Genomic DNA, 14,125 nt, shown 5'->3' with positions numbered 1-14,125 from the left:
GCTCAGCAGTACTGCCACATTCCATAGGCCCTTTTTTACGCGGTTTCCGCTGGGAACGGCAACGTCGCGTCTCAAATATATGAATGAAAATCCGGTCGACTGTGTACGGTCTGGCAACGTTGCCTCAGACGCTCGCCTGATTGAGAACTTTACAACTCTCCCACAGCGTCCCTTCACGCTCACACTTGTCGTATAGTCGCTATGGACGTAGTTACTCCACAGTGTACAAATACACAGCATTTTATTTATCAAGACAGTCATTGTCTCCGTTGACGGCTTTCGCTGATTTCACTCGATGACTGGTTTGGAGGAATGTTGAGGTAATTAAATTAGGGACTACTCTCTTCCGAAATATTTATGCGTAGGAGTAGTTAAAAGCAGCTAATTAATATGCGCCTATGTCCAACAGAACGTTGAAAATTGTAATAATAAAGACTTATAATTATAGGACCGCACAGCTGTGCACCCCACGTAGGCGAATACGAACGAACCCTCTTTAAATTTGTACGCTTGCGCAGAGGGGCAGTCATTGCCAGTGCTATATCGCCCCACTAGGCGACAAAAGCGAGTAGCCAACGATGCTCGAATCAAGTCGTACGCCATTTTTGTATTTTGAAATCCTAAAAGTTAATTTCTTTCAACTTGTGAAACTGTCTGTTGCAATGTGCTATTGGAGTGTCACGTGATTGTCAAAAGTGTATAATTTCGTCAAAATGCCCATTTTAGTTGATTCCCAACATAGAAATGGTAAATATCGATTGATGTTTTGCGGCCATTGTTTTGTTGCGTACTATGTTGTATTTAAGTTGTAGATCACATAGTTCGGTTTTTTATTACGTGCATGTACCCACATCAACATAAAGTATTCTACACACTTGATTATATAGGAACCTAAACGTAGACTACACTACATTCAAGTTGCGACGACGCAGCAATCAGTTGTAATAAATAAAATCAATAGGTACTTTGTAAAGAATGACAAATGTAAACAATGGTTTTTTTAAGTACATATTTTTGTTCGAAGGCAATTAAAATTAAGGTTTCAACTGTTACCCACATAACTAGCAATTATTAAAATAATTCCCACGTACTCATAATATTCCTGTTGATAACTTTATCGATCGTTCGTCGTTGGATACAGTATACGCTTGTTTTGTTTTTGTCCAAATTTCTGCACAATCAAACCACTGTGCAATATTGTACGAAGTTTACTTCGTTAATGTTGAACAGAGATAAGATAAAACTAGTTATAAAAAATCAAAAACATGTCTGTGTAGTAAAAAAAAAAGTTTACATAGTGTAAGTAGGTAGGTACCATCAGCCAAATAAGTGGTCTATCAATTTTTAAACAAATTCCTATCAAATGAATATGTCGCTAAAGTCGAACTTTCAAGTTGAGAGACACGTTTATTGGCATTATTGTTTTATGACATGCAAAAGATCATCAACTTTAGGGTGGTACACCACATATTTGGCTGATGGTACCTATTGTACGCAAGTGCAAGAGTTCGAAAGTATTTTTTTAAGTTAGGGTTAAAGAAAAATTGATTGCGTGCGTTGGGTGCATGCGCACTGAGTGCACTTAGCGGGCTAGGGAGGCAAGGGGAGGCTGCGACATTGGAATGTCGATGGCGCAGCCAGCCGCCGCCGCACCGAACGACGCGAACTTGTTATGTGAAAACTGTTTCTGAGCTCGCAGCCATTTTATATTTCACACAATTTTGGGTCTATAAGTACTTGCTAATTTAAGGAGTTAGTAATTATGGACGTCTTTACTATAACATTGAAGTGCTGTCAAATAGGTGTGTTGCTGTGTTATTCCCAACTTTAACAACAATCAACATTTTTGTGTCAATTGATAATTTTTTCTATGATTCACCAAAAACTTTGTGCCTGTGTTAATCGATTTCTTTCTCTCTTTTCAGTACCTACGGTATCGCCAATCGATTTGTTCAAGAACGCCCCAAAGAAGGCAAATACACTCCCGCTGGTGAGCCTGCCGGTGTTCGAACCTGGCGCGGGCTCACCAGCCTCCTCGCCCGGCACGCCGCCCGCAACGCTCTCCGCCGACAAACCAGATAACCACGGACTAAGCCCCGACATGTGTCGCGAAGATATCCGGCTCAAAACCTTCGACAAGTGGCCTCTCACCTTCCTAAGCCCCCAAACCTTAGCACGTAATGGATTCTACTACCTCGGCCGTGGCGACGAAGTGCGATGCGCTTTTTGCAAAGTCGAAATCATGCGGTGGGAAGAGGGCGACGACCCCGCCAAGGACCACCAGCGCTGGGCTCCTCAGTGCCCTTTTTTGAGAAAGCACGGCGTTACTGGAAACGTTCCTATCGATCCTGCCGAGGCCGTCGGACACGACGAGTGCGGCGTGCGCGCGCCTCCTCCTACCGGCGCCAGCGTCTATATGCCCGGCCCTGTTCATCCCAAATACGCGTCAGAGTCTGCTCGCCTTCGCACCTTCAAAGACTGGCCCAAAAGCATGAGACAGAAGCCCGAGGAACTAGCGGAAGCCGGATTCTACTACACCGGTCACAGCGACAAGACGAAATGCTTCTACTGCGACGGTGGTTTGAAAGATTGGGAGAGTCACGACATACCATGGGAACAGCACGCTCGGTGGTTCGACCGATGTGCGTACGTGCAGCTCGTCAAAGGCAGAGATTATGTTCAGAAAGTGATATCGGAGGCTTGTGTGGTGCCCGAAGAGAAAGAGGCCACGAGCGCGCCCAAGCCCGAACCCGCGACCACGGCATCCTCCACCAACGACGACTCGGACACTTTGGAAGACTCAAAATTGTGCAAAATATGTTACGCCGAGGAGCGGAATGTGGTGTTCGTGCCTTGCGGGCACGTAGTGGCGTGCGCGAAGTGCGCGATGTCGACCAACAAGTGCCCCATGTGCCGGCGGACTTTCACGAGCGCGGTGCGGCTGTACTACTCGTGAGAGCCGGCGCCTAGCTCGTGATCCAGGATCACCCGGGCTGCGTAGACAGGTACCGACGGGGTCAATTCGGGTGATCCCAGTGAACCAAAGGGGCCCGAGCCGCGGGGTGCTGGAACCACACGCGGAAACTCCGCTTCCGAATATACTAAGCCCAGCGGCCGGCTTGGACCCGTTTGGTCCACTAAGATTCCGGATCACCCGGGCTGAGGTGGGAAGCAGGGGGTTATCCATGTGAACCACGCGCCAAGACTACGCTTCCAAGCATTCTAAAAACTACGCTTAAGCTGTGATTTAGCATTATGCCATTGACAGCGGCGCTTCCGGGCGCCGGGGCCCACAGCCCGGCTGATTTACCGCCGCGGAACAGTGTATATGATGAACGATTTTAAATTATTTATCTTTAAAATTAAAAATGACATATAAATGTAAATATTGTAGCTTATCATTTTGTCCCACCGTTCAAAGTAAAATTGATTTGTAATTTGAGCTCTGCTATGAATGAAGCTAACGGTAATCGAAATATTGACCAAAAGACTGTCAATTATATATGTTCGTGTCGACATGTCATACGCTGGTACTACGCTGAGCGATATACGCACTTCGATATTTAAATAAGGCGACAGAGATTCAATGACCGAAATTCGAATACGAAAAACGGAAGTATAGTGCCAGGCGTTACTTCTACCTATAACACTTCAAATTATGTAAGGTTGCATTTTAAACTTGGAGAAGTACCTAGTAACTATTAGAAGTGCTATAGATTAAAGATATATTTTGATATTCAACTAGCTTCATTTATGCATGAAAGTGATTGTTTTTAAAAAGTGATAAAATTCAGTTTGATAGATGATTTTCTGTAAATCTGTTATGAAGACATGGTGATTGATAATAAAATATCTTGTTCCATTGTCTAGTAGAAACATGACAACATTAATTTTCATTTTAAACACCTAAGTTAAATCTGTTATTGTTTCTGTAAATAGGTTTCTATTTGACAATAATTCACTTTATTTATGTCAAAACAGAGTATTAGGTAGGCATAATGATAAGCAGATAACGAATTTGTGTTGTAGAGTTCTGTCAAATAAATAATGTGACATTTTTGTTATTTTAGAAATAGAAATCAGTTTGATATGAAGTTCTTAATTGCACCAAATTAACAATAGAAACGGTATTGATATTTGAGAACATTGCATTAGTTAACCATCAAATATACCTGTTTTTTTCAATAATGCAGCAAATATTTAGAATGCAGTTTCTCGTTAGTCACTATGTGCATTATTGTGCATCTATTTTGTACCACTTTAGTTGAAAGGGACGCATAGTCAACAACTACTTTTGCTAATCGAAGCAGTTCATATCATCATAATTTTTTAATTGCAATACACATCTCATTATAACGTACTGATTATTAATTTTAGAATTAATAACAAAGTGCACATATAGAACATTAAATTATTAAAGAAATTGACCATTTAGACAAAATAAGGTCAAATTCAAATTTGTTTTTATAATGAATAATTAATGTTAAAAATAAAAATAAAACATTTGTTAAATAAACATTGTTGTTTGACTCAAACCCTTCTTCACGGATCAAGGCAGGAAAACGAGAAAATACTAGCAGATCATTTATTACACAACATTGGAATTATTTATCACATCCAATCATAAGGGACTGGAGATACTTATTGTCTTGCTGCAATAAGTTTTTCTTTAAAACTTTAATTTCTTTGAACATTGCTTCATCTGAGGTATGAGATGCTTCAATGTTCTTGCACTTGCGCAGAAATTCCAAGATCAGCTCTTGACCGGCTGATGACTCCTGATCATTGCTATTATCAGTCTCAAACAAGTTTGTCTCCAGTTGCGCTTGTTTTGCTTCAGCATACTGAAAATAAAAGTAAAATTTTGAGAAAATGGTAACATTAAGAAGAGTAGAAAAGGCTGGATTCCTAAAAATATATAACGTCGGATGACAAGCAAAAGTCACTAATTACCACCTAGTCAAAAGGGATAATCAAACTTATGCTTATTAGCATCGTAATATATTCCACTATTTTTTTTTGCAGTTAGTGACTTTGCTTGTCACCCGACGTAATTAGTCCGTCAGTTACATTTTCAAAAAAATCGGACACGTATATTTTAGGGATGGGCCGCAATTCGCTTTACGTTTGGTTTAAAGTTTCGGCAGCTTGAACTGAACTTCGACATTCGACCGAAATTCGGTTTAAATGCCGAACATTCGGCAATAGAAAAAAATAACCTACTAGTACTATTTCAATATTTCACAACTTCAATATTTCATGTCATGTTTGAGAAAAAAGTATTTTTTAAATTTAGGGGTTGATTTAGCCCCTCTACTCACCAGCCAGGTCTACAGTTCTGTGTTGGGAAATAATTGGAGAGGCAAGTTTTCAGTATGTGGCAAGTTTTCAGCTTGCCTCAAGTATCTACCCAAAAATTGGTGCCAGCTCTACTACTATACCTAATCCCCGACGCAAAAAGAAAGTTATATTATAAGTCTGACGCCAATGCCTTTCTGTCTCTGTGGCATTGTAGCTCTCAAACGGATGGACCGATTTCGATGCAGTTTTTTTAACGTGAAAGCGAGTTTCCTTGCTATAAGTATATTTGATAAAAATCGGTTCAACTGCTTCTGAGATATTAAACTTGAAAAAAAAAAATGTCTGATGTTTTCAACTTTTATCTATTCAAACCAGTCAAAAATATGATACTACATCCTTATTGCATCGGAATACTATATATAATTATTTTATAGGTATACTTATTTTTGAAACTTTGAATAAGTTCATAATTTTACACTTGACTATACTTACGGCAAAAACAAATACATAGTTCTGAATATATTTTTAACTATGAACAATGGAACACCGTCACCGGCTATCACACCTTATCAAGCAATTAGATTAGGTGACGCGGGCATGACTAGTGTTATCGACTACATATCGCAACACCGATCGTATTCTAATGAGCTACGGGATATGGCGCGTAACCAATTTTTTTTATGCATTGCCAACAAAGAAGGTAATGATTTTGTTAATTTATGCAGTGGCGGACTAAGGTCGTTCAGGGCCCAGGGCGGCAAAGCTGAATGAGCCCCCCACCCCTAGACTTAAGCTGCATTCACATTTTCTGTCGTGTTATATTATGATGCTCTCTCTCTCTCTTTCTTTAAGAGTTTTCAAAAAACGTGTACCTTTTCTTTAAATGTATTTAATTTTTTCAAACAAATTTTAAGAGTCAGTTTTGTGACGCCCATACCGAGTGTATCATAAAACTGTTATTTTTAATTGGGACAATTTTTTAAACCATCGGAATCGATTGTGCTTTTGATTCTGAGTAGGAAAACCATATTTTTACCAAAATTGAAAAAAAGGAAAGGGTACACTTTTTTGTGAAAATGCCCAACTACACCTACATATATTCTGGCATTATAACAATAAGATGATGGTCCGGAGAGGTTTAGACGACAATATTTAGGATAAGAGTTATTACTTATACTAAAGGTGTGAATATTTTATTTAGGTTAGAAGTAGGCTGTGACTGCGAGATACCGGCGGAATGGCAAGTGAACCTCTGCTCATTGCTTGGTTAACACACTCAGCGCCTGGCGGTTATTTGACACAGGTAATGTATTCCAATAGCCTCCTGAGTCGTAACTTTAAAAAAAAAACTTAGTGCTTAAGACCTACCTTGGTAGATCTGCTTTGATATTTTGGATACTATTTCAAATTATTAGCATTCTTTATTCAATGAACAATTGTACTTTATAAAGTATACTAGATGAAAACCCGGCTTCGCTCGGGTAAAATGTAGACTCATAATAATATGTTGGAAAAATTTTTGCCAGTAAAGACTGTCGTACTTATCGATAAATCTGACGTATATTCCCAGCCTTAATTATTATCACAAACACTTTAACGGCTAACCTACGTATCGGTATTTCACCAGTAGATATTTCCTAAATCTTATTTGCCCAAATAACTATGATGTCTCTGTCTTATAATCAAAGAAATTAGACCTAAGGGCTCCATATACGGTACGATTCGTCTGTACGATCGATCTGATGAAAATCGACGATCGTACCGTGTGTGGGACCTGAAGAGGTCACAATGGAGAACGAAATGCAACCTGTGACACCTGTACACGTGGTGACGTGACACTAACGCCACTTTGATGTGATGACTTTGACATGTTACTTCGGAGCGCCATTATATACTTAGTAATTTATTCAAGTTATATTGAAAATACTCGATAATCCGAATTTCCGCCTACAAGTTGTCAACTCGGATTTACTAATTTTTACGCTCTTCAATTTGATGTGCATTTCGTTCGAGTCTACCGTAGACCGGTACGAAATTATTAATATAGAGTATATTCGGCCGTTTTCTAAGTATTAATGGTCCTTTATAAAGGGTTCAGAGGATAACCTAATCAACTTAAAAAGTTGAAAGCTCCCGACATTGTCATTTCAAAGATCAATATCTCAAAAACGCCTGATCCGATGTTAATGAAACATAGAAGAACCACCGAAAACTCGCTTTGATTTAATACTTTTCATACTTTTTAACACCCCCCCCTGCCTTGTCACATTATTAAGAAAATCGCAGTTATTTTTCACAGTCACAAATTGTTCGACCCCGATCACTTTAATATGATGGCTCCTAGTCTACGAATAAATAATAAGTCAGGAAGCGTAACTCAGAACAAATTCCACACAAAAAGTGGCCATAATTTAAGCCAAAACGACTTATGAACAAATACGAATCATTTCGAGGTTGCAAATATACGTGCTTCTTGATTGGTTAAAATTCAGAAACAAAGCAGGGATTGGTTAACGCGCGTGTTGTAATGTCAGATGCACGACAAATGCCGCCCAGAACACGGTTTAGAAACCGTGTTTGCAAGGCCATTTTCCTAACGCAGTTACAATTCGTCACTACTAAAAAAACTCGTAGCTCAAAATAAATAATTTTTCTGAGTGAACTTTATAGACATTAAATAAAGGTTCAATTTTGTTGATTTTAGATACGAGATTTTTTCAAAGTAGTGACGAATTCCTGACTTATTATTTATTCGTAGCACCTAGTGGACATCCTCAGATTGAAAAGAGTATCAAGAAGTTTAAGGAAATCATACCTCGATTATGGATTCCGGTAAATCGGCTAATTTAGCAACGTGGAGTCCCAGGGAATGTGTCGCCGGGCCGGGGGCGATTTTATGAAGCAGCAGTAACTGTTGATCTACGACGGAAGCTTCGGCGTGGGAGTTGACGATTACGCCCGGATGCAAGCTCGGAAGTCTCGTCAGTTCGTGGTAGTGAGTTGCGAACAGGCAGAAGCATTTGCACTTTGTTGCTAGTTCTCTGAAAAAGGTAATGGATGATTCACGAAGATTATACAAGAAGGTTATCATTTAGTTTGGCGCTGAGACGCGGTCCTTGACTGTTGGCTTTTTAGAGAGGCTCAGAGTCACGCAACGAGCTATGGAGAGAGCTATGCTTGTAGTTTCCTTGTGCGATAGAATCCGGAATATGGAAATTCGTCGAAAAACAAAAGAAAAATAAAAAAATTTATTTTTTATTTTTGTAATGTCTGTGCTGCTTTTGGTGGTCAATAAAGAATATTTGTATTGTATTGTATTGTCATCGACATAGCTGTAACAGATAACCGTTGGGGAGAAAAGTCGTCGAGTGGCGACCACGAACCGGCATCATCTCTTCAGTAATTTGACATCATCTACAGGCAAATACTAGTATTACATCATTTGTAAAAATTCGTGCAACACGATATTATTCGGTTAGTCATTTCACAAGATTTGGTTTGATTCGGTTTGTTGCATATGAATAATTATTTGAGATTGACGGTAGTAGAACCAACTTAGCTCCAAAAATTTTCAGGTTAATATCAACTACATTACTTTTCTTACAAAAGTAATAAATTTTCATTACTCATTATATAAATTTAAAAGAAGTTAAAGTGAAGTATTATTCACTCATTGGCGTCAAGCAGTCTGCCAAAGTATTAGCAAGTTGCAATCAATTTATTTCCAATATTAGCAAGTTTTATTTTTTGTTCAATAAAATCTAAATCTGTTTCACTATGTCATGTCATACACTCATACATATATGACGTACCTATAAATTCCCAATAATCCGATACCGATTTTGCTAACAAATAACTATTCTTTGGTATTATGCTTGTTATCAATAAAATTTGTACCTAAATTTACAATCAATGTGACCCGTTCGACTTTAACATTCTTGTTTTGATGATTAAAATGCTTGTTTTTTTATTATAACGACAGATAGGTTATTTTGGACCGACTAAAAATAAACCTAAAATATTGTACGCCTCTAGCAGGCAGGATATGGCGCTTCTTTATGTATTGTTGTCTATCAATTTTATTACTCATAACCGCAATTCGCTGGGTGAGCGATGACAGTGCCAACTAGCGGTTACAATTACGGCGGACTTTGAAATATCAAATGGCTGGCTGTCATTACGAAGAGTAAGGAAACAAAGAAAAAATTTCAACAAAATATCGAAATTTACATATATTCAAGTGTCCCATGATATTTATTTTATTATTTATTTATTTATTCTATTCGATCATGTAAATCTATGGTATCGATAATAACGTTGACCTTTTTTATTTCCTGTCTAAAATGGCACAATCAATTAATTTCAGGACACGACCTTCTTATGGACAGCCCACGAGAAGTAATAAAATAAACAAATTTAATCGAATAACGCATTTCATATATATTGCAGACGATTATTTATGACTGTAGTAGGTCGTTAGTAATGCAGACTTTTTGTGATTTTCAGTTAAACATGGCCAAATTAATTATAAAAACTGGATTCCGAGCACACTTGCTTTCCACCCACAAACAACAATAAAAGGAAAACACTTAGTTTTGGCTCAATATGTCCAAACTGTAAAATAAACTAGTGAAGATCATAAATTCATAGGTAATGAGCCACACCATTGAAGCTCGTGTAATTCATCTAACTTCAGTGACATCGACGTCATACAAAACATCTTTCTTGTGGAAATTTATAGAATTTGTTATCACTGTTTAGGCCATTGTTCTTGCAGTTAACTACGCAGCAGGTTTCGTGACACATATTTATTTATTTTTGCTTAATAATGCACGAATACGTAAATTTCACTAGGAAATAGTGACAGTTGGTCCGCCGAAAAGTTCCTTGTTTGGCCACGGCGCGCGCTGAGATCGATTCGTGGTTCCCCACCTCCTACTTTGCACCCAGCGAATATTGAACCATTTACGTGGTCTGAAAGTTTCCTTTCCAAAACAACTTAAAACAAAAATATAATAAAGTTAACTACACTGGTCTGCAGTGCTCTCTCCACTTTTGAAATGCTATAAAAACCTACAGACAAATATTTAGCAAAGCAAGGAAATCCGAGAAGGTGTTCCAGCCCATAACATGTCATTTTATGGGCATTTTATTTTAACATTACAGTTGTTTTTATGGTTTCAGTGGTTCCAGACTTGCAGATTGGATGACGATGCTTATGCAGTCAATAAAAATTAAAGCCTTAAAAACGGTTTCGAGCTGTGGCCGATCCGAGTCTATTCGTGTGGTATTGCAGAACCGCTTCCAGCCAGCCGAACTGGCAACATTTTGCCAAAGCCAGAGAAGAGTGGAAGGAGAAATGGGAGGCCTTCTCCCAGCAGTGGGAGACCGTTATAGGCTACTTAAAAAAATGCAAATCCGCTAACATTCGAAACTTCGAGAGAAATCTTGAAGCTGCTAGAAAACGTATTAGGTATTTAGGTTAAAAGTATAATTCTTGAGAAGGAATGTTTGAATCATTATCTTGGCGACAGTAAGGCGCCAATAAGTGTGTACAGTACAGGATATTCGTGTCTACGTGTGCGATAAATCATGTTTGAAACTTTATCAATAAAAAAACATCTTATCGACTTTTATTATGTTTTCAATCTTTATATTCTTGGAAACTGAAACATAATATTTTAAGGTGGAAATATAAAAGTCATATAAACCAATTGTTATACTTGGTTTTGGTCTTTATAATAATTGTGTATAGTTCAAAATGCTCATGCAGAGGCTTGTTCTTCATGCCAATTGAAATTATAACCTCTATATAGATTGTGAGTTTACGTATGTACAAAAGCATGTACATTTATCTGTAAAGTCCTCTAGTACATAAGCAAACTGATTGTTTAAAAAATATAAAAAAGCCACTTAGTAAATGATTTTGAATCTTCATCTACCAGAAATAAGGCTAATTTTCGTTTACACAGTTACCATATCGTGATATTATGTATAATTGCATACACATCAAATAAAAACGTTAATTATAAGGATATCAATTATTCTGCGTCGCATTTACGGCAATAGTCGAAGAAACTGAACGGTCATGGACTTTAATTCATGAGCGACCATGGAACCTTTTCAAAGGAAAAGTCATTACGATTTTCCTTGTTAATTAATGCGATGTCACTAAGACGTTTACTGTGGAATGGTTCCATGGTGGCTCATGAATAAGTCCTTGACGGTACCAGGTGACTTTGATGGCTTCTCATTTCTTTAGCTGACTTTATTTCTATTCTAACCCTAAAAACGTTAGAAAATAAATAAAGTTACAAAAAATATTTGAGACTGACAGCGACTAAAGTTGTACGTTCCTAGAAACGCAGACTAACCAAAACAAAACAGTCGCACAAATTTGAAACTTGACGAATTTCGCGACCGAGGTGATCATGTACGTACAGTACAGTCAACGTCAGAAATAAGTGATCATTTCTGTACCTTGTCACTTTCAGTCGTTACGCAATTTCGTATGGCTTTTCAAACATGACGTTAAAATGATAAGGTACAAAAGTGATCACTTATTTAAGACGTTGACTGTACCATCGTGAATTGTTCGTATTTTAGCCGAGTTATTCAATCGCCAACGAGCCACCAACCATCAACGAGATGGACGGAAGTCGCGGGTTCACGGTGGATGAAAGCCGCTGCCAACCGCAGCAACTGGAGGTCTATGGGGGAGGCCTATGTCTAATAGTGGACGTCCTACGGCTGAGATGATAATAACGGATAATCCTCCTCGATGGATAATGGTCCTTTGTATTTGGATATTTTTAGAAACTGATTGAACAGACTAACGATTAATGTGCGTCATTTTAAGAAGGTCCATATCAACGGAATACAACTTAATGTGGAAGCCAAGTGACGAGGTAAAAAGTTGTAGTATGGTCGAAGAAACTGAATCACGTACCAGGGTGGAACCTTTGTGCTACTAATGTCATGTTGACATCCTATACATTGGCAAAAGAAAACAGCAAAATTGATTATGAAAAGGCCCATAATATCCTGGTATGTGATTTAAATTCCTCGGCGGTACATATACTCGAAGTAACTTACTCTGCTATAGCCCAGGCGATGCCGCAACCCTCATATGTCGATGTGCCTCTGCCCAGTTCATCAATAAGCACTAAAGAATCTGGTGTAGCTGTCTGAAAAAAAAACAAAGGAATGAATTACATAAACTACGTTATAGTAAATAATTAATCAAATCAAGCGTCACTTTCCGTAGGTTTAAAGCAAAACTGGCTACCTTACTACTTCGCCACCACGCGAGGAGAACAGCTATGTCTGTGACTCATAATTATGTTTTCCTGATAATCTAGCTGACGGACTAATTATAATCTTTAGGACAATATACTCTGTTTATTTTATAACCAACATACTAAAGTGACTGTATGAAATGTCAAATTTAAAATAATGTGACGAGCATAGTACGAATAGTGCTGCTCCATGATTTCGGCTTTCGACATAATTGTAAATTATCGATAAAACATAACATTTTATGGAAACAAAATACAACCTGACCTGCCTAAAAGCATTGAGCTTTTAGGAAGGTCTTTCTTAGGATCACATTGAAACTTAAACATCAACATCTACAAGAAGTCGAAATATCTCCTAAACGGTGGCATTTTCATTAAACCCGTTTTACCTTTTTTAGAATGTACTAAAAGCCCTATGTGTGTTAGTACATCACAGATGATCACAGATGTACTAGGTAAGTACATACCAAAACTTTTCGGTAATTACTAGTTGTGGGCACATCATTATTTATAAGATGAAGATGTATAAAACGTAACACATGAAAAGTCATTTTAGTATCTTGGTTTAAAAATAGACTATAGCATTTTAGAATTATTGTAATGGCGTCTACACTGTCATTACTATCATAAGCATATCACACTTACTCTCAGAATAGTAGCAGACTCAATCATTTCCAGCATAAAGTGCTCTGTCCTCTCTGCTCCCGATCGGCCGCGCCAACCCTAGCGCATAGCGCCTTTAGTCTCGGTACAGTTGCACTCGCCGCTGGTACCAAACAGCCCGCGTGGGCCAGTAAGGCTGCCGCGCCGCATGAGCGCATCCAAGTGGATTTGCCGCCCATATTGGCGCCTGTTACTACATGCATGAGACAGGAATCTGTAAGGAAATATAGGGTGGCACGAAAATTGTGTAAACAAAGGCCTGAAATAATATTATATATGTACTCTGTGACACAACTGATGTCACAGTTAGGGTTGCGTGGTCAAACCCGATAAGTCAAAATAATTTTATTGATTGTTGAAAAATATTCAGCGTAAAAGTTTAAATTCGAAATTTTTATGAATCATTAGATCGAGTTATTGGGTTGGTGAACACACAACCCTTATTCAAGCATTTTACGTCGTAATTCAGATAAAATCAGTTATAAAACAGGTTTTTTATTATTGGCTTTTAAAGTACTAGATATCCGTAACTCTGCTGTTATACGATTACAGGCTGTGTCACGATGCACACAGGCGATCGCTGACATCTAGTTAGCTCAGTGCAAGCTAGATGGCGCTTTCCTCAATAAGGGATCTCTGAGCAGAATGGCGGACGAACTCTAGAGGTCGCCACCGTAGTTTTCACTTGATTCATTTATTTACGTAATAATATGTATTTAATATTTACTTATTTATTTTATAAAAGTAGGCATTTTATTACATTCATTTACTACACGAGTTTGTACGACTAAATATATTTATAACCAACTCACCCTTGACCGTTTTTGTCGGCCAAGGGGGGTGCTGTCGATCAGCTGTGACCG

At 38.3% G+C, this 14,125-nt stretch overlaps 2 protein-coding genes across 2 annotated transcripts; one reads left to right on the top strand and one right to left on the bottom strand.

Annotated features, from left to right (window-relative positions):
* The first annotated feature begins 698 nt into the window (after positions 1 to 698).
* On the top strand, positions 699 to 2,983 carry LOC141436133 (death-associated inhibitor of apoptosis 1-like). Its single transcript, XM_074098993.1, has 2 exons — positions 699 to 747; positions 1,926 to 2,983. Exons 1-2 carry the CDS (start codon positions 714 to 716, stop codon positions 2,954 to 2,956), a joined length of 1,065 nt encoding a protein of 354 aa, XP_073955094.1. The 5' UTR covers positions 699 to 713; the 3' UTR covers positions 2,957 to 2,983.
* Positions 2,984 to 4,604: 1,621 nt separating this feature from the next.
* On the bottom strand, positions 4,605 to 13,476 carry LOC141436574 (DNA mismatch repair protein Msh2-like). The gene is made up of 4 exons (XM_074099576.1): positions 13,245 to 13,476; positions 12,397 to 12,488; positions 8,117 to 8,342; positions 4,605 to 4,844 (listed from the first exon to the last, which is right to left on the bottom strand). Exons 1-4 carry the CDS (start codon positions 13,278 to 13,280, stop codon positions 4,605 to 4,607), a joined length of 594 nt encoding a protein of 197 aa, XP_073955677.1. The 5' UTR covers positions 13,281 to 13,476.
* Positions 13,477 to 14,125: the final 649 nt, after the last annotated feature.

Source organism: Choristoneura fumiferana, chromosome 16, assembly GCF_025370935.1.
Source record: "Choristoneura fumiferana chromosome 16, NRCan_CFum_1, whole genome shotgun sequence".
Lineage (NCBI taxonomy): Eukaryota > Metazoa > Arthropoda > Insecta > Lepidoptera > Tortricidae > Choristoneura > Choristoneura fumiferana.
This window is presented reverse-complemented; position numbering and strand designations above follow the sequence as displayed.

What these genes read in the sequence shown, in the direction of transcription:
- LOC141436133 (XM_074098993.1), top strand. Translation starts at nt 714, where the DNA reads ATGCCCATTTTAGTTGATTCCCAACATAGAAATG. An exon ending in TGATTCCCAACATAGAAATG is followed by an intron (nt 748 to 1,925) that starts GTAAATATCGAT and finishes CTCTCTTTTCAG; the next exon opens with TACCTACGGTATCGCCAATC.
- LOC141436574 (XM_074099576.1), bottom strand. Translation starts at nt 13,280, where the DNA reads ATGCTGGAAATGATTGAGTCTGCTACTATTCTGAGA. An exon ending in ATCGCCTGGGCTATAGCAGA is followed by an intron (nt 8,343 to 12,396) that starts GTAAGTTACTTC and finishes TACCTTTTTCAG; the next exon opens with AGAACTAGCAACAAAGTGCA. An exon ending in TACCGGAATCCATAATCGAG is followed by an intron (nt 4,845 to 8,116) that starts GTATGATTTCCT and finishes TTTTATTTTCAG; the next exon opens with TATGCTGAAGCAAAACAAGC.